Genomic DNA, 24,671 nt, shown 5'->3' with positions numbered 1-24,671 from the left:
GATGCATTCCTTTTGTGAAGCAACAATGGAAATGAATGCATAGATTTATTCACCTTTAATATTTTCTATGAGAAGACATCAAGGTCTTCTTCTGCCACTGTAGTGATCAGGTAAACCACATAAACCCAGATTACACTGTGCCAATGTCAAAGCATACAAAAAATATTTTAGGTATAAATAGGTTTTTTTTTTTAAATCTGAAAGTGATCTGAGAAATTAGAACAGGTGATAGAGATGTATTATAGGCAGCTAATAAGACTTAGCCTTTGAAAAACTCATCTTTAAAGTTTTACAAAGCATGCTGGATTTTAGAGAAACTTACTGGAACCACAATAATGGAGCCGCCCAGGGGTCTGCAGTACTTAGGGAAAGTGAACGGACTACAAAGGTAATTCTTTCCTGTCTGTAACTCAGCATGTTACAACCCTGTGCTGTATGAGTATCTTTGTAACTCACATGGGGAGAACATTGTAGTAGAATCTGTTTGATAAAGTCATTGCTTATGAATAAGATGTAAAGGAAGTAGAATGGGGGGAGAGAAGATATTTTTAGTTTTTTGAAAGCAGTGCTACTGTTTTGGGAAACCATGAATTTACCATTGCACCATAAATAGAAATATAATTGCTTTCATCTGCATTACATGGCTTTTTTATGTGCCGCTAAAAACAATTTGAAAAATGTAATGAAATTACACTGAACTTTTACTCGGAACACAGTTGTTTTTTTTCCAGCTAATTTAATGTTTTTTGTTGAAAATTTCCTGATGAGAATAAACATAAAAATAAATCCTATTAACTTCTAGCTAAAGATATACATTTAAAAGTTGGGGGAAAAAATTAGCAGCGCAGAGTAATAGCCAAGAGCGAAATGTGTCCCACTGCAGAATGTCATTATGTAAATAACCTTATGCCCTTTATTGTGACAGGAGCTGAGTTGGATATTTTGCTGGAAATCGACAGCCAATAGAATTTTGACAGAAATTTATCTGTCCTCCTAGACTGTGGAATTCATAACATAGTTTGTGTCCAACTTATGTAATGTTCATATGTGATGTTCATTTACAAATCTAAGATTTTAATTGGTCGTTGCTTTTATTGGGTAGATTTATGTAAGCATAATTCTACTAAATTAGGTACCACAATTTAAGAATAGTAACAATATATTTTTCCACTCTAGAAAATACACTTTAAATCATTTTAACCCACTATAAACATTTTGATAGTAGTTTTTAGAGACCACTCATAAAGCATTTTTTAAAAAAGCAATAAGATTGGGCAGTGTTTGAACACAGGGTAATAATTCATACCAATTATATTGCTAAACAAAGTCTCAGTCCCAATAATATGTCATAATTCATACCTTATGGTCTGATAGCAATTAAAATACCACCATTAAGTATATTGCAAACACACATAACTGTTGAAATCTTGCTTATGTGGAATAACATTCGGTGCTTTATTAAGCAGAATGGTACCTCTGTTCATTTTGTTGACAGTGTTGTAATCGTTAGAGAACCATTCCGGGAGTACCTTTAATACACACACAGATTCGGACTTTATCTCGTATTTTTAGGACTCTTAGTACTGTTTCTACTATTGTGGCTATTCATGCTTTCGAGTCTGCTGCCTGTCTGGTCATGTCAGAACAGGTACAATCACAGGGTTCTACAGTAAGGTTAACACACACCTGAATGTGGTCTAGAACGTCTTCAAAGGGTTGGTTCTCTGCCTCTGGAAGGTCAACAAACATTAGATGAGACAAAAGGAATCCTAGACTCAGCCCATATAAACTCTCCGGGATGCCCTTGGTACCTCTAGCAAGTGACAGACAGGTCAGCCTGCACCTACCCAAGCCCTAAACTGCGACCAGGTTAACAAAACAGAGGGCGGTGTCATTGGGACCCACACGTGCTGGGGACGGTCTACTCCACATAAGCTTTCCCTGTCTTACCTCAGTTTCACATGGCACTGTATCCCCCAGGAGTCATTTAGTTTGAAGATTTTAAAGATATATTTTGAGATAATAAGCAGAACATTTCTGCATATCAAGTTAACGTGGTACGGACTTTGGAACCATAAAGATGAGGGTTTACGTTCTGACAGCCTACTTAAAGCTTGAATTCCAGGATGAGTACGTAGATGGTAATCACCACGGAGGCCGACGTCTGCGTTGGGAATAATGTGTGCAAAGCACCTGCACAGCGGTACAGCAAGTGTCCAGTGCGCACTGGAAACAAATCCTCAAAAGGTGCAATGCTTGAACAGTTTGCTTTTCACCCCGGTCCAAATAAATACACTGTGTGTGTTGGGGTGGGGGGAGATCAGTCCAGACTTCTGATCCAGGATCATTAGGTGGCTACAATGTGCAAGGCGTGGGCAAGGAAGCCATGTACGTCAAGGAAAGTTGGTTCTTCCATCACTTGGTGGCTGAGGTTAGAAAGTCAGGCGTTAGGGAGAGTGCGGAGAGAGGCGACGTGTGGGGCTCTGCTGGAGGTGAGCAGAAGGCCTCCCTGTTAGACGGCATCAGGAATGTTGCCTGTTAACCGTGTATTAACTGTGCCTTTTCATTTTCTGTATTTTGATGCTTTAACCACCCCACTCCCGCCTCGCTAAGTCAAGTCCTACAGATAGTAAACATCGCCAACCAATCCGAAGCCCACACCCAACCACCTCCTTCATGGGCGGCTCGCTCTCTAGTCACTGACCCCCCACCCCCATCCCCCTGCCCAGGGCCAGGTACCAGACAACCAGGGGACAGCCTCTGACCTGGAGCCCCTGAAATTATTCAAACTTGCCGATTCTACGCCTGCAAACCCTGCCTCCCCCAGTCCTTCCCAAGGGCATCACAATCTAGGCTTGTCCCGCGGGTTCCCTGGCCCCTCGGGCCCCTGGCTGACCCAGCCAGGGCTTCTCCCCTGGCACAATAGGAAACTACCTTTTTAATGGAAATCGTCTCTGGATCTGGCAGCCTATGATTATTTCTAAGTGACAAACATATTATTCTTAATGTTGACGTTTGCTTGCAGTTATACCTGCAATAATCATAAAACCTTTATTTTAAAATAAACCCCCAGCGCCCGAAGCCTGCAGAGGGCTGCGAGCACAGAGGAAGGCAGGCCACGGGGACAAGATGGCTTCACTGCCGCTGCTCGTCGGGCCGGGGAGACAGAAGCAGCCGCAAATAAATACCACCGCCGGAGAACGCAGCTGCACCTTTTATTGGTATGGTGACTTTTCAGCGGCTGGTATGAACCCAAAGTTCCAAGCAGCAAGACACCATGGTCTGGTGGCACCGCTGAGGACTTCCTGACTGCCACAGAAGCACACGGATAAATGGGTGGTTGTGTCACGGGAGGGCTGAGGAGACAGAGCAGGTGAGCCATGCAGCGCAGCTCCGAGGGGACGGCCACCCTGGGATGCGGCGTCACCACCCCGAGCGGCACGTCTCCGCAAGCTCCTTCGGACTGTGCGGACCTCCGACGTGACCCTGTCACACCGCCGGCTATGAACGTGAAGCCCCACGCGCCTCACTGAGTTCCCGTAGCCGGGAGTGACGCGGGGAGAGGAGGTGGCCGCCAGGAGCTGGCCGTGCACGTCAGCAGAGGCACGTGCGTCCCCAGCCAGCCGAACGGAAACCCGGGGCTCAGTCCATGTGTGCGCAGGCTTGACACTGGCGAAGCTAAAGCAATGACACAGTCTCGAGGGGCTTAGGTCCTTTAGGGGGAAAAAGGGGGGTGGGAGGAAAGAAAAGTCTAGAAATTTTTTGTTTTAAATGTGTGTTTTTGAAGGGAGCACCACCAACTGCATAAAGTTATAAAACAGGGTCAGAAACAGGTAAATAATGATCGGGTTTGTAATGCCAACAAAACACACCACCTACAAAGAAATCAAACGTCTGTCGCGGAGGGTGGATCCCGGGAGAGCGCCTGGCGAACAAGGAACACGTGGTCGCGCTCGGAAACACGGTCCAGCGCGCGCCCCTCCGCTGCCCTGCCGCGTTCCGCTGGCGGTGCTCCCCCTCCCCGCCCGGCTGCTCCAGGCCCTGCTCCTGCGGCCGGGGGCGGGGTGGGTCGCGGGGCCCGAGAGGCCGAGTGCGCGCCACCCGCGGGTGAGAAAGAACACGCACGCACGCACACGCGGAGCGCGGTGCCCTCTGCCCGGTCCCGCGCCGCTCGGTGCAGGGGCGCGCGGGAAGCGCCCGGGCCGGGGTGGCGCGGGCACCTGCGGCGCGCGGCCCCTCACGTGCCGGAGTCCCACAGCTCGGAGGGCAGCCGGCCGCAGGACGCCCCCTCGGGCTTCTTCGCCAGGGTGGGCTTCTTGCAGGGCGGAGGGGGAGGCGCCCTGGGCTCCGAGGGCTGCAGGAGGCGCTGCCAGTCTTCTGTCCCCTCGCACAGCTTCCGCCTCCAGTCCAGGAGCTCCTGCAGGGCGGCGCTTTCGTTCTCCGAGAGCCGCAGCTGATGGATTACCTGCGGGAGGGAAGAGGGGAAACTTGCAGCAGCAGGTGCTGTGCGCCAGAGGGGAGAGGGAGAGCCACACGGGGCAGGGAGAGGGAGATGGGGGCGGGCGGGGGGGGGGGGGCGCTGGCTACCAAGCTTCCAGGCGCTGCTGCAGCGGGAAACCGGCCCTCGACCAGCGCAGGAAACTGCCCTGTGAAGGCGGCAAACAGAACAAAGTATGGAGGGCAGGGACACTGGCTAAGGAGATAAACCTCCAGGTGATTCCAGAAGCGGGCACATGTCTGCGTGCCCTTTGCCCTCTGTTATGATATACATTCTTATGACATCCTACACTTTTTCCTCATTTATCACAACTGTGAGGCTGTTTTTAGGTTTTTGGGTTTCTCAAGGTTCCCCTGATTCTAGGGTCCTCCCATCTGTGCAGAACTAGTCAACATCTTTTAAGGGAGTATGACCCTACTGACTACGATGCTCCAGTTTGTGGGGGGAAATCAAGGCAGGGATCTCAACCAGCACCTGGGTGCTCTCTGATCTTGTGCCCAGAGAGGGAACTTTAGGGACCTTTGCAGGAGAGCATCATGATGCAATTGTATGGGCTTAGTCCTCTCGCTTCCTTAGGCTACCGTTTTTCTGGCCATTCTAGAGTGAGTGTGCGGGACTTCACAGTGGGAATACTGGGGAGAATTCAGAAGAAACAAGACGTCTCAACCCACTTTCAAAGTACCTCCTGCTTTGTTCTGGTGCCCCTTCCAGCCTCCCCATCAAAACGAACGACAGTAAATGAAAGCAGGGCATAGCGGTTGGCTCCTATGTGAAAGCAGTCACTCGGAAGCAGCGAGGCTAATCAGCCGCCCAGTTTAAGAACCAACACCTTAATGGGCAGAACGTCGAGACATGGGGGTAAACCACAGAAGTCGGGAAGCCAAACCCATATCCGCAGTACGTAACTAGGTTTGTGGAGCTGGCTGCCAGCAAAAGGAGGTCCCCCATATTGAATGTACAGATAACCAGAAAAACACCGTAAGTGTGGAAAACAGGACCGTGACTGTCTCTTCCTGAAGGGACCTCCGGGAATCAAGGCTGAAGCAGCATGCATACCCTCTGCCCCCTGCCACAGAGAGGGTATGTTTCTCCAGTCTCCGGGACTGCACCAGAACGACATGGAAATGACACATCCCCCTGTGGGGAAGCCTCCCATGGAAGCCAGACTGACTTTACGTTCAGGAAGTGAGCCAATAAAAGGGAGGGTGTAAAAAATATCTTTTTAATAAACACTTTAGAGTACTAACTGTGTACCAGGTACTTTTCTAAGCACCTGAGACACATTAACTCAGCAATCCTCCAGAGAGCTCTCTACAGCACTGCTAGCTCGCCTTTAGCAGACGAGGGTATTGGGGCACAAGGAGGTAAAGCAGTTTGCCCAAAGTCACATGAAAAATGGTGACTGGCTCCAGAGTCTGTCTTCCGAGGTCCTACTCTACACTGTTGTCCAGGAGCCGATATATGCTAAAGACCAGCGTCCCTATGTCATGCCCTCTTTCTCCTTTCCCTACACGGGATTCAGTGTAATCCGTCTTCCTTCACTATTGTATTTTAGCTCCTCTACTTTCTCGTGTACACTTGGCGGCTACTTTCAGCTGCAATCTCTTTCACTCTATGGGTATTGAACACCTATTTATATGTTCCTTGGCCCACGTTCAGCACATAGTAGCAATCTGCAAAAAATACTGTCACGGCATTTATTCTTATGAGAGAGTGTGTAATTGATGGAAGAATATTTTTACCAACTCAGTTGATTTTTTTCCCCCAACTTCCTTGAGATATCCTTTTTGTTAAGTAACATAACTTCACATTCATCTAATTAAAAGCAAAACAAGAAACCTCCACATCTGCATAGGGTTTTGCAGATCATGGCAGGTTACTGCTCCCATTGTAAAGATGAAAAAAAAAAAAGAGAGAGAGACAAATTACCAAAATCAGATATTTAGAGTATCAGATAGCTCTGGCAAACTGAGAACAAGGGAAACAGAAATTCTGGATGGGGAAAATCTTTCTGAACCGATAATTACCAGCTGTTTTTTTTCCCCCCCTCTCCTGGAACATTTGCCAATTCTGGGTTCTTCTGTGGGTCTAGAGAGCCCTTTCTAGAAGAAAGAGAAACCGTACAATATGTTGCAGTTGTAGGAGATGAGAGACACAGATTGGGAATCTGAGGACCCTCAAATGATGGCCATTTTCCCCAAGAGACATTTGTTAAGTTTTCCAGCTGTATGCGTGAGTGGTGCCTTAGGCCAAAAGCTTACAAAAAGCAGAGTGAAATCTCCTACAGTGTTCATGGTGCCTCAGAAGCAAAAAATCTGATGGGGGGCAGGGGTGGGGGAAGAATAGCCTCAAGCACCTGATTAGTCTCATCTTCGAGACTTGTAGATTTTGCACCTGAGTGGGGCACAGGCTGGAGAACGGGCCAGGACCTCTGAAATGCACAGCTGGAGCACATCTGCACTCAACCAGAGCTAAGGAACAAAAAGACCCACAGGCTCTCTGCAGATCAGAGGCAAAGCCGAGGCAGGCTGATTCTGCACCGTGGCTCAGTCTGTGATTGGACTGAGGACGTCCTCCCTTGCCTCGGCCTCCTAACGGGATGTTGGAATCTCTCCAGTAGACAGCATCCTCTGCAGCATCTACAGTTTGTTGACCCACCAAGCTTTACTGTGCGATCAGAAATTACATGTGGAGAGACAAGGAAATTCTCTAAAGATTGAAGGATAAAACAGATTCACAGATGATCCAGATTTAGGGTTAGTCGATAAGGACTTTAAAATACCTATGATGAAATGCTTAGGAGAGAGGAAATGATGGACAAACAGAAGAGACAGCGGAACAGACACACATAAAAGGAATTCCAGAAGGAAAAGATAGACAAAGAATGTGACAAGGCAGTCCTCAAAGAGATAAGTTTCCAGAACTTACAAAGGGCATCAATACACACACTTAAGAGGCTCAGCAAACCACACAAAAGGCAAACACACACACAGGCCATAGCCAGCAGTAAAAAAGCACAAGGAGGATCCTGTTAAAACAAAGACAAAGGAAAAAGCTCTAAAATCCAAAGGAAAAAGACACATTCCCTTCAGAGGAACAACAATGAGAGGGTAAGTTGACTTCTAAGCAGAAGCCAGGCAACAGCAAATCACAGAGTAAAGTACTGGAAGAAAGTAATTCAGCCGAAAACTCTACTTCAATAAAAATAACCCTCACAAGGTGAAATAGAGATATTTTTAGACAGTAAAAAGGAGGAAATTGGCCATCAGGAGTCTCCCATTTTTGTTTAAGGTGAAGGAAAATGATCTTGGATGGAAAAATTGAATTTTTTTTTTTAAATTGAAATTTAAGAGAGAATTAAGGACATCAGAATTAAATCCAAGGGTAAATAGAAGTTGGATGCTTGGGGTGTCTTATAGACTATAAATTATTTGTAGAACAGGAACGCACGCCAGTGATAACCTATAAAAGCCAGGAGGGGTTATGTGTTTAGAGGTTGTAGTGTTCTAGCAGTATTAGGAAAGTGGACAAAGTAACAAAAATCCCTTAAGATGCAGTAAGTCAAAAATGCATGCTCTCTTCTCTAGTAAAACTATAGAACACGCAGGGAGAGAATGTGTAATTAGCAAGTTATATGTAGAAAATGTGAAATAATAAATATTCCATTAATCTAAAAGAAAACAAGAAGGATGCAAAAATAATACGCAAATGGAGGCCAGGTCTAACAAGACAGAGTAAAGCATAAAAACTAGACCAGCAGAATCCACATCTCCACCGAGCAGATGGTGTTGCTCTTCCGGGGCCGGATGGCATGGGCTGTATTTATGTTCATGCCGGGGCATGAGAGAGCCATACAACTCTGTCCCCACACCAAGCACAGAGCACATCCATTCTGCGTCTCTCCTCAATCTCAGACTCTTCAGCAACCCTTTGTAATGACCAAAAATATACGCGAGGTGTGACCCTCTGCCAAGGCCTTCCTAACAGGAACACATTTTCAGATAGAGCCACTCCGTGGCTGCTGATCTGACGGAGGCTGGTGGGGAGGGCTTTTGACATAAAATGTCCCAAATCCCCTGAGTTACTGCTTCAGTGTTCGGAAAAAAAAAAAAAAAAAAATGCTCTCTACTCTTTCAAAGCTTCTCAGTGTTTACTAAAAATATCTGAATTCCCAAGTACATTATAAAAGGTGAAACTCACATACCCAAACCATTAGAAAGCATTTTCTTAACGAGGATATTGATGTCTTGAATAATGTAATAAGTAAAGAAGAACACCATCTTTGAATCAACAACCAGAGCTTTCGATGCTTCCTCGATAAGCAGAAATTTGACTGATGTTTGCAATAATCAACTAATGCTCAGAATAAACCCCTTCATTGAGAGACCCCATGGAACTTTATTGTCTGTTATAGAGATTAATAGGTATTGAGTAAAATCTAATAGGTACATAAGAATAGTTGCCAGGATGGTATAAATGAGATGGGAACATACTAACATTATTGATCTTCCTTTAAAAAAGAAAAAGAATTTTCACAGGTTATTCCTTAAATGAAGGTCTAAAATTCTGTTTAAGAATACATGCTAGGTCACTACTTGCAACATAATGAAGTTCAGAGGACATTTTAAAGTTATGATCTGTGAGACAATACATAGAAGATCAGAAGGTAAGAACAGTGTGCCCTGATGAATGATGTTTAATCTGTTTTAGATTTATTGAATTTATTAGATTGTGAGGCACAAAAATCACATTTGTCATTTTTTAGAATAGCAAACAAATACAACTATGGATATTATTTAAATGATGGTCAAGTAATATACAAGCACTACAAAGTATTCACAATGTTACCCAGCGCTATAAAAACATCAGAATCAGTGTTTCTCCATTCTTTAAATTTTATACCCTATTGGTAATAACAAAAACCCTCACAGCTTCCTCTACCATTATTTCATGTTTCATGATAAATTAAGTATGGTCATTAAAAAGGCAATAATGATTTTTTAACAAAAATTTTGGTTTTGGAAACAGACTTGTAACTACAGACAACACAGTGCTAGTCAGCAGAGGGGAGGTGGGTGTGGAAGATGGGGGAAACGGGATGGGGATTGAGGGGTGCACTTATCATGATGAAAAAATAATTTAATTTAGCTTTGGTATTAAAAGGGAACCATTTCTTTTCAGAAAGAGAGGAACTGATGCTGGGGGTCAGGGATGCAGCTGGAAACAAGCGCCTAGAGTCCATGGGCTTCACCTCCCTCTCATTTATCCTGATTTCTTTGTTGGCCACAGGTGCCATACTGGTGTCTTGTACTTTGAAGCTTGTTTACCATTGCTTCAAAGATTTATCTCCACCCCGTGTCACTGCAGACAGCTAGTCAGTTATTTATTCTCTTTTGGGGCATGTTCTATATTACAGTGTTTGGACACAAAATCATTATCTTTTAGAACCAAAAAGCAAGTGTTATGACTGGGAACGTAAAAATTGTCCCATACCTATGAACCCTTGGGTGTCCACACTGTCCCATCTCTGTGCCCCATGAATGTGACAAATACCCTGTCTTTAAAGAAACTCTGAAGTATGCAAAACACACAACTGTCTTAACTTGTTGCACAGGCTATAGAGAAGGAGATGACGTCTTTTAAAACTTTTTTCCCCCATTTACCTGGGAAACAGGGCTTATGGAGGAGGGTCTGATGAAACTTCACAGAGGAGGTATCATTTGCTCTGAATGTTGAAAACTGAGGTTGCCACCAGTTGGAAAGGGGAAAGGAAGAGCTGAGAAGAGGCGTTTCCATAGGACTTGACCGTAGACAAGTGCCAAGGGGGACACTGGACTTCATCCTTTCACAAAGTGTCACGGGTCCATGGGCGCTCTGGGGCTCACTCGCTCGAACAGGGGCAGCATGGTCGAAAACCCAGCCCCTAGAACTGGAGTGCTGGGCTGGGGTCCCATATTTGCCACCAAGCCCATCAGCTTCCTCATCTGTAAAGTGGGCTCACAGTAACGGTCTACCTCAACAAAACCGGTGACAATTTACAGGAGAAACATGTGCGGGCTACTTAAAAGAGTGCCTTAAAAAAGTAGCCAGTGCCCTATAAATGTGGGGTCTTATGATTCTGTCATTGTTAGCTCTTGGACTTGAGAAAATCCCTAAACATTGCTGAATTATGATTATCCTGATGAGTCAATTATATATGTATATACACACACACACACGCACACACGCATATATATACATATATATAATTTAAAACTAAAGAAAGTTATACAGGAAGAAATGAAAGGTCCAGAGGTTCTTTGAATTTCAAGATAAAACAGACTTTAGTGAATAACTGAAGTAACAGTTAAATGTAATGTTTCTGAAATTGGCGTTTGTATTTCGGGGGTCCTCTAGTTCTCTGGATAATCGAATATTTTTTGCATTTTTCTTTTCATGATATTTTTTCAAAAGCACCATAATCGTGCTTTGGATCATTTTAATACTTACTTTTTAAGCTAGTGCTCAGCGAGACTTTATTCTCGAACTTCCTATTTTATTTACAAGCAGGATGACCCACGGACTATTACTGATATCATTGCACACGAATGAGAAAAGAGTAAGATGGGTTTACTATGCAAATAAGGCATTCTCCTCCGAGAAAGAGCTGAGTGATATTACAGCCCGGGTGCGATTAGCAGTTGAAGCCGAGAGAAGTGGTAGAGGCTTGGGTTCACCAAGGGCACGGGATGGTAGAAATGGACCCAAGTTCATGGAATCTAAGCCAGGACCACACTCACTTTGTCATCAGTAATTTCATTCCAGCTAAACCAAATCATACCTAGCATGCATGTTGTAAACTTTAATTTTTTGTTTTTGTAGGTTTTTGTCAGGTTGAATTTGTAAATTTGCTTTGGTTTTACAGCTGTAATGAGAGGCGAAAGGATACAGAGATCTTATGTAACAATGTGTGTCTACATTTAATTACCATCATAATAAATTAACTTAAGAAATGTTCGGGGTTAAGGAGAATCTTGTTTCCATTTTAAAAGGGTCATATAGGGGCGCCTGGGTGGCTCAGTCGGTTAAGTGGTTAAGCATCTGCCTTCTGCTAAGTTCATGGTTCCAGGACCCTGGGATTGAGCCCCGTGTCAGGCTCCCTGCTCAGTGGGGAGTCTGCTTCTCCCTCACCCTGTTCCCCGTGCTTGTGCTCTTTCTCAAATAAATAAATAATATCTTTAAAATAAAATAAAATAAAGGAGTCACATAAGATATGTAAGTGGGAAAATGTTGATCCATGTGGGTAGAAATCCTTGGAGGTAGAATGTGTTGCTTGCTCAGACCAGGGGTGTCCTTTCGAGTCCAGAGTGAGTAAATTAATCTCTACTCAGCACCGGGGGGTACCCGGTACCCTTGGAGAGCTTAAACACAGTTTGTGTATGAATGCCCAGGGGCATGCTTGAGAGAAGGGAGAAGTTGATCACAATCGTCAACCTTGAAAGAACCGGCTGGAAATTTAAGCAAACAGGTATCGACTTGGTCAGTCTGAATTGGGACTTGGGAGACGGATTCAGGTAGAAACCTGACTCCCACGCGCCAAGGAAGACAGGGCAGAGTTATGAAGGCGAGGGTCACGAGTGCTCTTCTCCGTTAGGTCCTCCGTATAAAACAGGGATTGAGACTAGCTTAACTGGGGTTGGTTGGGCTTCTCTACAAATTAAGGACATAGAGACTTTTGAAAGCTGGTTCCTTTTGAAGTGAAGAAAGCAAAGGACTCAGGTGTCCTGGTGAGGAAGCACTCAAGTCCTCGCTGCAGGCAGAAAGTTCCAGGTTCTCCCTGGAGGAGGACGTGCATAAATTCCTCCTCCTTTATGGCCTCCCGATGCTATTTTAAAAGAGACTCTTTTAACTGGGTTTGCTTGCCTTGTACTGAAATCCCTTCTCTTTTACAGTATATGAGATTTGTGTTTTCATTTTTTAAAAAATAAACTTAGGGACATTGGGCACCTCCCTGCCATCAAGGACAGGGAAGGAAAGGAAGAGAGAGCCTTCAAGTAATACCAGACCAACCCTGAGCAAATTCTTACACTTGAGATGTAGTTCTCATGTCACGGATTCAGATAAGGCCCTTTCAAACACCATAAAACCCTGGGAACTTATTAAAAATGCTCCGTTCCCTGAAATCACATCGGGTGTGGGTGGTCCCAGACCCATTAGTTACTCTGAATTCAGACATGCCTAGATGGCTCTGAATGGCTAGTGAGTGGGGCCATTGAAAGACGGTGGGACGGTCCCCCCAGACTTCGGGGTGGCCAACGAGTGCCAGGCCTCTGAAGATCAAACAAGCTTATCCCATGCAGTGGTCTGAATGTCTGTGCTCCCCCAAAATTCGCATGTTGGAATCCTCACCCCCAGTGTGGTGCTATTTGTGGTTGGGGCCTTTGGGAAGTGGGTAGGTAATGAGGGTGGAGCCCCCATGAATGGGATTAGTGTTTTCATAAAAGAGATCTCACAGAGCTCCTTCACCCCTTCCCCCTGTGAGGACACAGAGAAGTCTGCAGCCCAGAAGGGCCCCCTCCCCTGACCCTGCCGGCACCGCGGTCTTGGACTTCTAGCCTCCAGAACCCTGAGAAGTACATTTCTGTTGTTGATAAGCCACCCAGTCTGTGGCCTTTTGTTATAGCAGCCCGGACAGACTAAGACGTCCCATGCCCAGAATTATTATTTTTGGATGGCTTGGGGAAAAAAGTGATACTATTGTATAACAGGTACAAACCCCAGGCTTCTAGGAAAGGGTGCAGACCATCTGTCAGCTTCAGGGCCTTTGAAAGCAGTATCAGTGGAGGATCTAATAATATACCCGGAAATTATTCTGTGATTTTTTTTTAAAGATTTTTTTATTTATTTGACAGTGAGAGAGACAGCGAGAGAGGGAACACAAGCAGGGGGAGTGGGAGAGGGAGAAGCAGGCCTCCGGTGGAGCAGGGAGCCCGATGCGGGGCTCGATCCCAGGACCCTGGGACCATGACCTGAGCCGAGGGCAGACGCTTAACGACTGAGCCACCCAGGTGCCCCTATTCTGTGATTTTTATTTTTAAATTTGACATTCAAAAGACGTATGAAAGCTTCAAAGCTTAGAAGCCACTTGGTGATTTGGCATGGGAAAGCAGAAAGTCACCGTTCACTGGGAGCTGGGACAACCGGACCCCTCAAAGGAACTGACAGATGGAGGCACTGCTCAGCCCCTGGAGGGCAGGCAGCATCCCCGGAGGCGCCCCCACGTGCGCTGCACGGGATGGGGGCAGGTGGCGTCTGCAATCTACAACCTCCTGTCAGTTTAGACCCTCAAACCCTTCTGCTCTCAAGGAGAGATCACAGGAGAGGAAGCCACGCCATCCACACTCAATAAAGAGGTGCCTCTGCACGCCCCGTTTCAAGCTCCCAGCAGGTGTGAGCAGACATGTGAACGACCACAGTCCAGACACGTCCCCGTGGGCTGGAATACTCATCCTCGAACAATATCCCCTCCTTTCAGCGGGGTCTTAAGGAGATTACTTCACCGACACAGTAATCCCAAGAAAATAGTGCCCCTTATAACACTGGCTATTACTACCTCAACAACTCACTATGGGGGTTTTCAAAAAAAAAAAAAAAAGAAAGGATTTTATTCTGTGTTTGAAAAAATCTTGCTGTTTTGATATTTAGAAGTTCAAGACATGAATCTAGTGTCCATTTCCCTACCTGGACTTGTAAAGTATTTTGTGCCTTCTAATGTCCAGAGGTATCAGGCGAACATGAGGACAAGTATCTGATAAAGGGATGTAAAAACTGAGTTCATGAAAGTTCTACATCTCAAGTGGGACATTTATCATTAGTTTGTTCGCTTTGCACGGTCAAAATCCACTGAATCTCTCACAACCCAGAGGGAAACCCAATGTGATGTAAAGGCTTCATGAAGTTTGTTACTTACATATCTTTTTACTAATTTTCAATAGTTTTCTATGGTGTCATTAATAGAGTTCTAGATGAACTAATTAAAAAATGAGATACAAATTTCTTTATTCCCGTGGATATGCATTTCTGTGAATAATATTAATACATGTAAATTAACAATTTGCTGCTGATTTTTACCTTAAGTCTTTCCCTTCCAGGATAAAAATAGACTTTGTTAAATAATTCATATGTAAAATCATGTTGCTGTTCATTTGTCACAGAGTTGATTTTTCTATTGACTATTCACCCAAAGGTGAAAAGAGGCATTTACTGACATTTATGGAAATTAAAAGAAGGAAGCTTCTTGGCTGACTGAATAGTGAACATTAGTGTTTCAAATGCAAATCCCATTTCTACTTGACGCTAACAAGATGTTGGAGGAATAAAAACGTTAAAAAGTGAAATTCGAAAATCACAGTTTGTAAAGCCAAAATCTACCTCAATAGATCCTAAAGAAGTGGCTTAAAGTAACATATGATTCAAAAAAAACTTTGATTAAAGGGTTGTATATTTTCATACTTCTAAAAAAATTTAAGAAAATGATCTGAATGTGAAAACAGAATTTCTGGTTTAGGCAAAAGAGAGTTGATCCTTTCTAATTCAGAAATAGCTATTTATACAGCGATTCAATTAAGTTCATCTTGCTATTTTGTTTCTCTCATTACCATTTGGCTTCCTTTATTGCCAAAGGGTTAAACAAAGGGAAAAATATCTCTTCAAAGGCACTTTACAAATTTTCTTGTAAACAAGAGTAGCTATCTCTGGACACCAGGCAGTGAAGAGAGGGATAGAAGATTTTAGCTTTTTACCTTATCTGTACACTTTGATTTCTTAAAAAAGATAGTAACTGTTCTTAACTTTCATAAGATAGTAACCGTTCTTAACATTCATAACTTTTCATAAGTAACTTTCATAAGTACTGGAACACATTTAATATCATTTAAATGGACATTTATTTGCATTTTGTGGCTGATTTTAGGTTAATAGCTTTGAATAAAAATGGACTCTGATGAGTGAATGTATATTTCTTCCTATTAATGGAAAGTTATAAAATAGAAATTTACGATTGTACATCATGCAGTGTAATTAATTTGTGACACTTTGGGATATGGATTTTGCATGAGTTTGGGTCTTTTACCTCAATTCATTTAAGAAAATATGGCAGTATCAGTGTAAGTGACTAGACTGTAACAAAAACTGATAACATATATTTAGGGTATGTTTATAGTAATGACATATTATAGTAATGGGGTTCAAATCCATGGAATATATAGAAAAACATAAATCTATTATATTGGAAATACAGAAAGTAATAGCGTTACGATTTCTCTTAAAACATTTTTCTTGGGATTTTATAGAGGACTCAGTGCAAATACCAGGAGGTATTATTGAGGACAATTAATCTACTAGATTTTCTCTCTCCAAAGAAAAGATGTATTCATATAATTTGTGTGTTCAAAAATCTTCAGTGCAACCACTTTGCCCGGTCTAAGCAATCAAGTCTACACACTTTAGGAGGTTACAGAAAGCCCTGTATTTTCTGGCCACATTGATTATTCCAGTTTCTTTACCATCCATTCTCACAGACTCTCTCTGTCAGTCCAATCAGATGTAGCCACACCTAGAATTCTATTTCTCTCTGCAGCAGTCCCAGGTCATATGCCCAAATACAGAATCCTTTGAGGTTTCTGAGGGCCAATTTCTAACATCATCTTCATGATATTTATTCTTCAAGCATTTTCACATGTTGCTATTCTAGTAGTTTCTCATAACCATGTGAAATAAGCAGGCTGTGTATTATTAGCCTCGTTTCATAGATGCTGAAATTCATCTTTAAAGCCCAAACTCACTTGGCTAGTAAGTGGTGTAGTCAGAACACAAATTCAAGTACACTGAGTTTAGTCGACCTTTGGGGGGTACTAATCTCCTACTACTTTGGCCTCCTAGAATGTGTGCTGATCAGGGAACACGAGTTCTTTCGGTGAATGTGAAGTGGAGGGCACTGTGATGCATTCTACAGGACTGAGAACCACACAGTGTGACCTGATTCCATGCAAACTGAGCAACAAGACATAAAATCAGAAAGAGTTAGATGAATAAAGATGCTGAAGCGTCACACAACAACAAACACGTCACGAGGGGGTGCAGCATTAATTAATTAACACAGTATATGCGTAATTATTGTTGTTGGAATACAGAGGAGACACGACTCATTTCAAGGTGATATACTGGCCAAAAAATTCATATTGGGATGCGGGATTTGATTTGGAGTAAAAGGATGCGTAGGATACAAAAAGAGGGAAGGACATTTGGGTTGAGTTCTATAAGGAATGGCACTCAGGATAGTAAAGCACTCCACAGCTTTTGGAGGATGGAGGAGCCACGTAGAAGGAACGGTTCCCCGACTTGTTCAACTAGCCAGGATCTGCATTGCTGTGTAGGACACAGTTTATCTGTTAATTTATTAATATCTCATCATATTTTTTTCTGGAAACAACCCCAATCTGTATATTATGGCATTAGATATAATGAAATAAGAACGAGAAAAAAAAACACCTTAAGAAACTAGATGTTAATAAAATAACCTAATCCAAGGAGATTTTTAAAAATCAGCTATAATTAAGAGAGGGACATAGTTTAGCAACTCCATTGGCCATGGAATTTACAGCACCGGGGAAAACTTATTTTCTGTCCTCAACCGTGATTTTTTCCTTCCAAAATTTAGTTGCCAGTTAGAGGCACCCACTTGAGAACTAGAGGTAAGCAAGGCACTCCTTCACAATCATTTAACACATCTAAAAGGTTCTAAAAGTATGAAAACATTTCCCAGGGTGTCCAACTTGTTATAGGGGATTAGCTTTGTCCTTGAGGAAAATTAAGTCTGTTGGTTTTGAGGAATTTCTGAGAGACTATTTGTTAAGAGTTATACACCACTGATCACCACTTTGTATTAAAGGTCTAATAAGTGATATTCTGATTCTATCATTAACAGGTATGATTTTTGATATCTTAAATAATTTTCATTACACAATGGAAGCTAAACTTAGAAAACTAAGTACTATAAATACTCATGCTTAGCAGCAACACATACAACATTAAACTAAGTAAGGGAGGAGGAGGTATTAGTTAGATGTTGTAACAGGCAAACGACAAATACCACTGGTTCGGCATGAACGAAGTACAGTGTCCGACTGAAGGCCAAAACGGGTGCTTCTGATCAGCGGATGGCCTTCTGTGTTGTGTGTGTACTTTGCGCCTCCTGGGATCTTGTATCTAGCTTTTAGATGGGAAGGGACATGGTACGCTAGGCAGAGGGGCGTGTATGGGCCAAGCGTGGAAGGATGCAGCTCAGCATGGCTCCTGTTCTACTGAGTAGGCATCAATTACAGGTCTGCTCTGCACCACGAGGGAAGCTGAGAAACATAGGCAGCTCTGTGTCTAAGAAGAAATGGACTTGATGGGCACAGTGACAGTCACTGTGACTCTGGGGTCCATTACAGGGTCTTTAAGACATAGTCTTGGCAAATCACGCAGGTACAAATTCTAGACAACATAGAGAAAGGGAAAACAGACACCAGGAAGGATTCGGAAGGAGAAGAGACAAGACTTTGCCAAAGTAGGCAACACATGAGAGCAAATCTTTTTAATCAAGACTTCTTTCCAAAAATAGATAATAAAAATCACCTGGAAATATATAAAATTAATTTAAATCCACTTGGGCTTCAAAATCTATGCTTTTTATATCATTGACTTCATGACACTTCTTCCCAATATCAGAGTTCAGCTGTTCTAGAACCTATTTCTGACAGAGTCAGGAATATGAAATGACAGTTTCAAATAATAATGTAATCAGAGAAATCAGAAAAGAATCCTGTCTTTGAGGTCTATTAAGGTCAGAAAATAAATCTTTCTTCTTTTATTTTGTATAAAATAAATCTTTTCACCACAATTAACTGATCACAATTTCAGCACAATGGAAAACTATCTGTTCCTTCAGCCAGAATCGTGCATTCAAAAATGTCAGGCCACATCAGTGTCCAGAGCACCACACCTAACCAGTCAAGGAATATGCTGCCTAGGTTCCAGTTTTCTTGATCTTGAGCAACAGTAGAGTTATATTTGTCTATATTTTCCACTTACAGAAAAGGCAAACAATTACCCTTCACATATATTCTGAGCAGACCAGAGTTTCCAAACTTGGCAAAGGGTTTTGAAGAAAGACAGAACAATACAGTCATAATTAGAATTTTACACTTAGCCTCCTGCTATCATTTATAATGCAAAGGTCTCCCTTTTCTAGGATTAACACTTACAACGAAGGCTAATTCCAACTTCTCTTCATTTAATCAACCAGTGATACGTGCCGTTAGTGCCCCATTGGCCACACTGGCCACCTTGCCACGCAGGGGTGCCCCTGTCTCAGGGCCTTTGCTGTCCCCCAACTGGAATACTCTCCCCTGACATCAGTCAGCATGGCTCATCCCCTGACTTCCCTCCTCTGTCTTTGCTCAACGAAGCTTCTGCTGACCCTCTTTCTTAAACTCGCTGCTCAGCTCAACCTCCCTCCACACCACACCTACTCTTGTCACTCCCGGGTCTGCTTATCCTGATTACTTTTCTTAATATGTTTTATTTCCTTTAAGTATATTATGAACTTATTTAAATATTGTTTATTGTTTGCCTTCCAGTGCTAGAATTTAAGTCCCATCAGGGCAAGGATGCTGGTTTTGTAGACGAAGGTGCCTAGATCTGTGCCTGGCACAAGCTGGTCCACACAGAATATTTGTTGAATGAATGAATGAACCTCTGAAAATTCAATTCTGTGCAATTCACTTTCTTAGAGTTCAAAATATTATGCTATTAATGCTTTAAGTTGTTCTATATATTGTGCATAAATATATGCATATAATTGTATAGAGTTGTATACATTAAAAGAATACCATTTTATATCTAAAACATATAAAAACACATTTTTTTTACAGGCAACACAAGGGATGTTCCGGAGTCTTCTTTTGTTGTATGTGACTTTCACATACCATGCCAACTTTAGAACCTAATCCCCAAACAAAATGTGACTTTAATATCCTCCAACTGGTAATGCAACTGCCTGTGATTCTATTTACCAATTTTATTAGTACATTTTTAACGTGAGACTGAATTTAAATATTTGAATAAATTTAGGAAATATTCTACCAGTTTGCTTCTCTTAATTCATCTGAAGCTGCTACCAGATGACAATTACACTGAGTTGGCAATTTATTGAGTGCTTTGTGTTTGGAATGCAAAACTGATTACGATGCATTCAATGCCTTCTCTATATGCTCAAAAGTCTACAGGGTCTACACACACGCACACAATTATACTACAGAAAAATAGGTTATATAAAGGAGATATGCATTATGGAATTATAGGAACCAATTTATAGAGGCAACTAAGTACTTTGCTTAGAAGGGATGCTCAAGGAAGGCCATCAAGAGGAAAGTAATATTAAAGAAGAATCTAGAAGGTTAGAGATAAATGCAGAAACAAGTCCATTTCAGGCAATGCTCTCAGCATTAGGAGGAAGTCAGAAGTATGGTACTGTGTTATAAAAGGCATGGGACAATTGTTATTGGTGTAGAAAAATGTCAAACTACATTGTTAATTCACGCTATTCTCAAAAATAAGGTACAGGTAGCTTGAACTCCTAAATGTAAAAAGCAAAAACAAAAAACAACCAACCAACCAACCAAAGGAAAACCCAAAACCCTAAACTTTAAAATATATTTACAGAGAGATAGATCTTTATTATTTTTTAAGATTTTACTTTTTACTTGAGAGAGAGAGAATGAGAGACAGAGAGCATGAGAGGGAAGAGGGTCAGAGGGAGAAGCAGACTCCCTGCTGAGCAGGGAGCCCGATGTGGGACTCGATCCCGGGACTCCAGGATCATGACCTGAGTCGAAGGCAGTCACTTAACCAACTGAGCCACCCAGGCGCCCAATAGAGAGATAGATCTTTATGGCAGCAGGATAAGAGAGATTTTTTTTGACTTTTTGATAAGAAACGTTTTTCAAACAGTACAAAAAAGCACAACCTATAAAGATGAGGGTTAATCAATTTGACTATATTAACATAAATTTCTGTGTGATAAATACATTAGTTGGGGGTGCCTGGGTGGCTCAGCTGGTTAAGCGACTGCCTTCGGCTCAGGTCATGATCCTGGAGTCCTGGGATCGAGTCCCACATCGGGCTCCCTGCTGAACAGGGAGTCTGCTTCTCCCTCTGACCCTCCCCTCTCTCATGTACTCTCGCTATCTCATTCTCTCTCTTAAATAAATAAATAAAATATTTTAAAAAAATACATTAGTTGGGCCACAATGAATTAAGTCCACTGTAGCCTATCTCTCTCAGTAATTATAACTAAACTTTGGACAAAATACACATCCATCTGAGGACCAGAAAAGTAAACAAAAACGTGAATTTTGAATATATATAAGACAGAAGAAAGACACACTCAGACTAAGGACAACTAGGAGCATTCTTCGATCAGCTGTGAATGACCTGCTACAGGAAACGGTAGTAGAAGGAAACTCAGAACTTCAGGAGTGAAGGAGAGCTGCAGAAATGGTAAGTATTGGGATAATAAAAAGGAGATTTTTCTCCACTGAAGTCATCTAAAGCATGCATGACATATGAAGGCAAAAGTTATAGCATTGCCTGGGAGAAGATATTCAATGTATGGAGGTGTAATGTATGGGACAACCATAAAATAGATGTAACATATGGGACAACTATAAAGAACGTAGATGTAATATATTTACAACTGTAGATGCAATGTATATGGCGACTATAAAGTAAAGGTCAGTAAAAGAGGTTAAAAGGAACAATATGGTTGACTGCGAATAGACTGAAAGTTAGGTTTGTAAATATTACAACTATTAATTCAGCTATGAAAAAATACATATGAAGACACATAGTTGAATTACCAACAGATAAATTAAAATAGAGTACTAAAAATATTCAAATAATCCAAAAGAAAGCACCATTGGGAAAGAGATGAACAAAAATGGTGGTGAGAAACAGAATAAGAGAAAATGGACAGACCTAAAGCCAATCACATTAATAATTACATTAAATGTAAATGGTCTGAGCATACTAATTAAAATACGAAGACTATCAGATTGGATAAAATTAAACACGACTCGTCCATGTTTTGTCTATAAAAAATCACGAGTTAAATATAGATACATAATTAGGTTAAAAGAAAAGAGATGGATTTTCTTTGGGATGAGGACGGGATGAAAACACTCTAAAATTAGACTGTGGTAATAGTTGCACAAGAACCCTGAATTGTATATTTTAAAGGTGTGAATTATATGGTATGTGAATTATATCTTAATAAAGCTGTCTAAAAATAATTAAAAGGATGGAAAAAACATACCTTGCTGATAATGACCAAAAGAATGATGAAGTGGCTATATTAATTTCAGACAAAGTAGCCTTCAGAAGAAGGAATATCATCAGAAATAAAAAAGGAAAAAAATGCATAATGATAAATAGATCTATTCACGAAGAAGATGTAATAATCTTAATGGTCCCCGCATCTAACAACAGAACTTACAAATACATGAGACAAAAACTGTTAAACTGAAAGGAAGAGTAGACAAAATCTCAATTATAGCTGAAGACTCGGATGCTCTTCTCTCAGAATTCAATAAAAGAAGTGGACAGAAAATCAGCCAAGATACAGAGCACTCAATAACACTGTCAGCCAACTTGACCCAATAGACATTTCCAGATCACTATCTGACAACAGCAGAATACACCTTTTCAAGTGCACATGGAAATTCCACCAAGATAGACCATATCCCGGGCCATAAAGTAATTCCTGATAAACTGAAGAGAACTGAAATTATACAAAGCATATTCTCAGATCATAATGCATTTAAACGAGAAATAAAAAGCAGAAAGATATCTGGAATGTCCCTAAATATTTGGAAAATAAACAACATTAGTCAAAGAGGAAGTCCTACAGGAAAGTAGAAAATATTTTGAATTGAATGAAAATAAAAGCAAAACATATCAGAATGTTCCAAATGCAGGTAACACAGCTAGATGTGGAAATTCATTGCATTAAATACTATTACGGAAAAAAGAAGGCATCAGATCAATGATCTAAGCTTGCTATTTCAGAAAGTTAGAACAAACTAAACCCAAAGCAAATGAAAAGAAGGAAATACTAAAGAGCACAGAAATCAATGAGACAGAAAAATAATAGAATTTATCAATACAATCAAAAGCTGTTTTTAAAAGATCAATAGAGTTGACAAACTTCTAGTTAGACTAAGAAAACACTATAAGCCAAGTGTTTGCCATGCATGCAACGGACAAAGAATATTACCCAGGATATGTAAAGAATTCCTGAAAATCATCAAGAAACTCATGCAAACCAGTTCAGAAATAGGAAAAGGATGTCTTTGGACTATCAAGTCTGAGAACATGTGAAAACGCTCCATAGCAACCAGGGAAATGCAAAACAAAACCATAATAAGATGTTTCACACTTAATCACATTGTTTAAAAAAAAACCGATTCATTAAACCAAGAGATTACCAAAACAGAAATGTGAAATATTCCCCTTTAGAGGTGTATAAATTGATACAACTATTTTGGGGAATAATTGGCAGCACTCCTATGTTGAAAAATGTGCATCCCCAGAAATGCAGCACTTTCATTCAAAGGGGAAAACTTTGGATCTTTTCCTCTACTTACGAGTTAGAGGCATATTCTATGATTTTCACTGTGGCATTGTCTCTAACAGTAATCATTTGGAAACTTCGTTTTGATCAAGTTTTCCACTCCACTTGGTCAAACTGCAAACCTGTTGTCCTTAAGAAATGTCATGAATGTATCTCTGTGAAACTTGTTTCTGAGAAAAGTTGAAAGTGGAGGAGGCATGTTTATACCAAAAAAGCAAGTAACACAATTTTGTTGTATGGTGTTGAAAGAGGGCTTCTAGGGGCACCAGTAAGAATCTGTGCTAATGCCCCGGTTCTAGCCCTCTCATAAATGTTCGGGCATGAAAGTCCCTGCTACCATATTGTCCCTGGGCATTCAGCATCATTTTTCTGCATCTTGCATGGAGCTCGCTGGATTAGGTTTCTCAGGATCCCAAGAGACACCTCCGACCACCTTGTGAAGATCTGGAGGAAGAGAATGGGGCTGCCAGAAACATGGCTATCCCCTGGGCCCAGAGGTGGTAGCAGGGTGAGACCCACCCTTCCCGATGGGGTGTTGTGTTCCTTTGGCCTTTTCTCTTCCAATAGATTTGCTCCCTGCTGAGGGAACTTGAAAGCCATGTTGTGCTCAGTGGCCGCGAGAGCGTGTCCGCTGTCATCTCCATTCCTACTGCTTCCCTGGGACAGCCCCACCTTAAGGCCTTTACATTTAACCTGGAGCTAGTACTCGGAATAAGACAGCAAAGGAGAGCACCGTGTATCAAAGAGGGAGACAAACACCTCAACAAGTACAAGTATCTGCGAAGTAATCTCAGAGGGATACATGATTTTAAAAACATGCCAAGCATCCATTATTATCTATAGACATGATGTAATTTATGGCTATATCCATCTTAGTAAAAGTGCAAACACGCATGGAGGGTTGGGCACCAACTTCAGGACAGGATTCACCCCAGTGTGGCAGGCAGGGGTGGGGGGTTAGGAACTGGGAGATAGATTTCTCTAGAATATATGGTGCCAGAGCAAATATGGGGAGATGTTAAGATTTACTGAAGTTGGATGTTTTACGGCTTGCTGTGCTTCTTTACCCTAAGTTTAGAGTATTCCACCACAAAATGTTCTTGAAAATCACATACATGCCACATTTTAACCCAATCCCAGAAAACTGCAGGGTCCTGCCGGTTTGGTCTAATCTCCCACATATTTTAGATAGCATCTACTACTTAGAATCAGAATTGATGTTCAGAATACTGACCTTGGTGTGGGGAGAATACCAAAATAATAGGGCAAGCACTGTTTTTAAGCATTTGTTATATTGCAGGGCAGACTTGTCAGGTTATATATATTTTCTTTAATCAATCTGAAAACAAATCGCTACTTTCTCTACCCTCAAGTTAAATAACAGTCACGGGATTCATACCCAGTTCTTCTTGTTTTTTCTTTTCTTTTATTTAATTTTAAAAATTAAACTTAGTTAATGAA

General features: G+C 41.8%; 1 protein-coding gene across 1 annotated transcript in view; it reads right to left on the bottom strand.

Annotated features, from left to right (window-relative positions):
• Window positions 1-4,237: 4,237 nt before the first annotated feature.
• MYO16 (myosin XVI) overlaps window positions 4,238-24,671 on the bottom strand; it is a 441,479-nt gene continuing 421,045 nt past the window's right edge. Inside the window, exon 34 of the mRNA XM_028087376.2 lies at window positions 4,238-4,465. Coding sequence (XP_027943177.2) covers window positions 4,238-4,465 — 228 coding nt within the window. The remainder of the gene's footprint in view (window positions 4,466-24,671) is intronic.

This window comes from Eumetopias jubatus, unplaced genomic scaffold (assembly GCF_037043125.1).
Source record: "Eumetopias jubatus isolate StellerSeaLion01/CBP00866 unplaced genomic scaffold, mEumJub1_p1.0 scaffold_3, whole genome shotgun sequence".
NCBI lineage: Eukaryota > Metazoa > Chordata > Mammalia > Carnivora > Otariidae > Eumetopias > Eumetopias jubatus.
The sequence above is the reverse complement of the archived record's forward strand: the minus strand, read 5'-3'. Positions and strand labels throughout refer to the sequence as shown.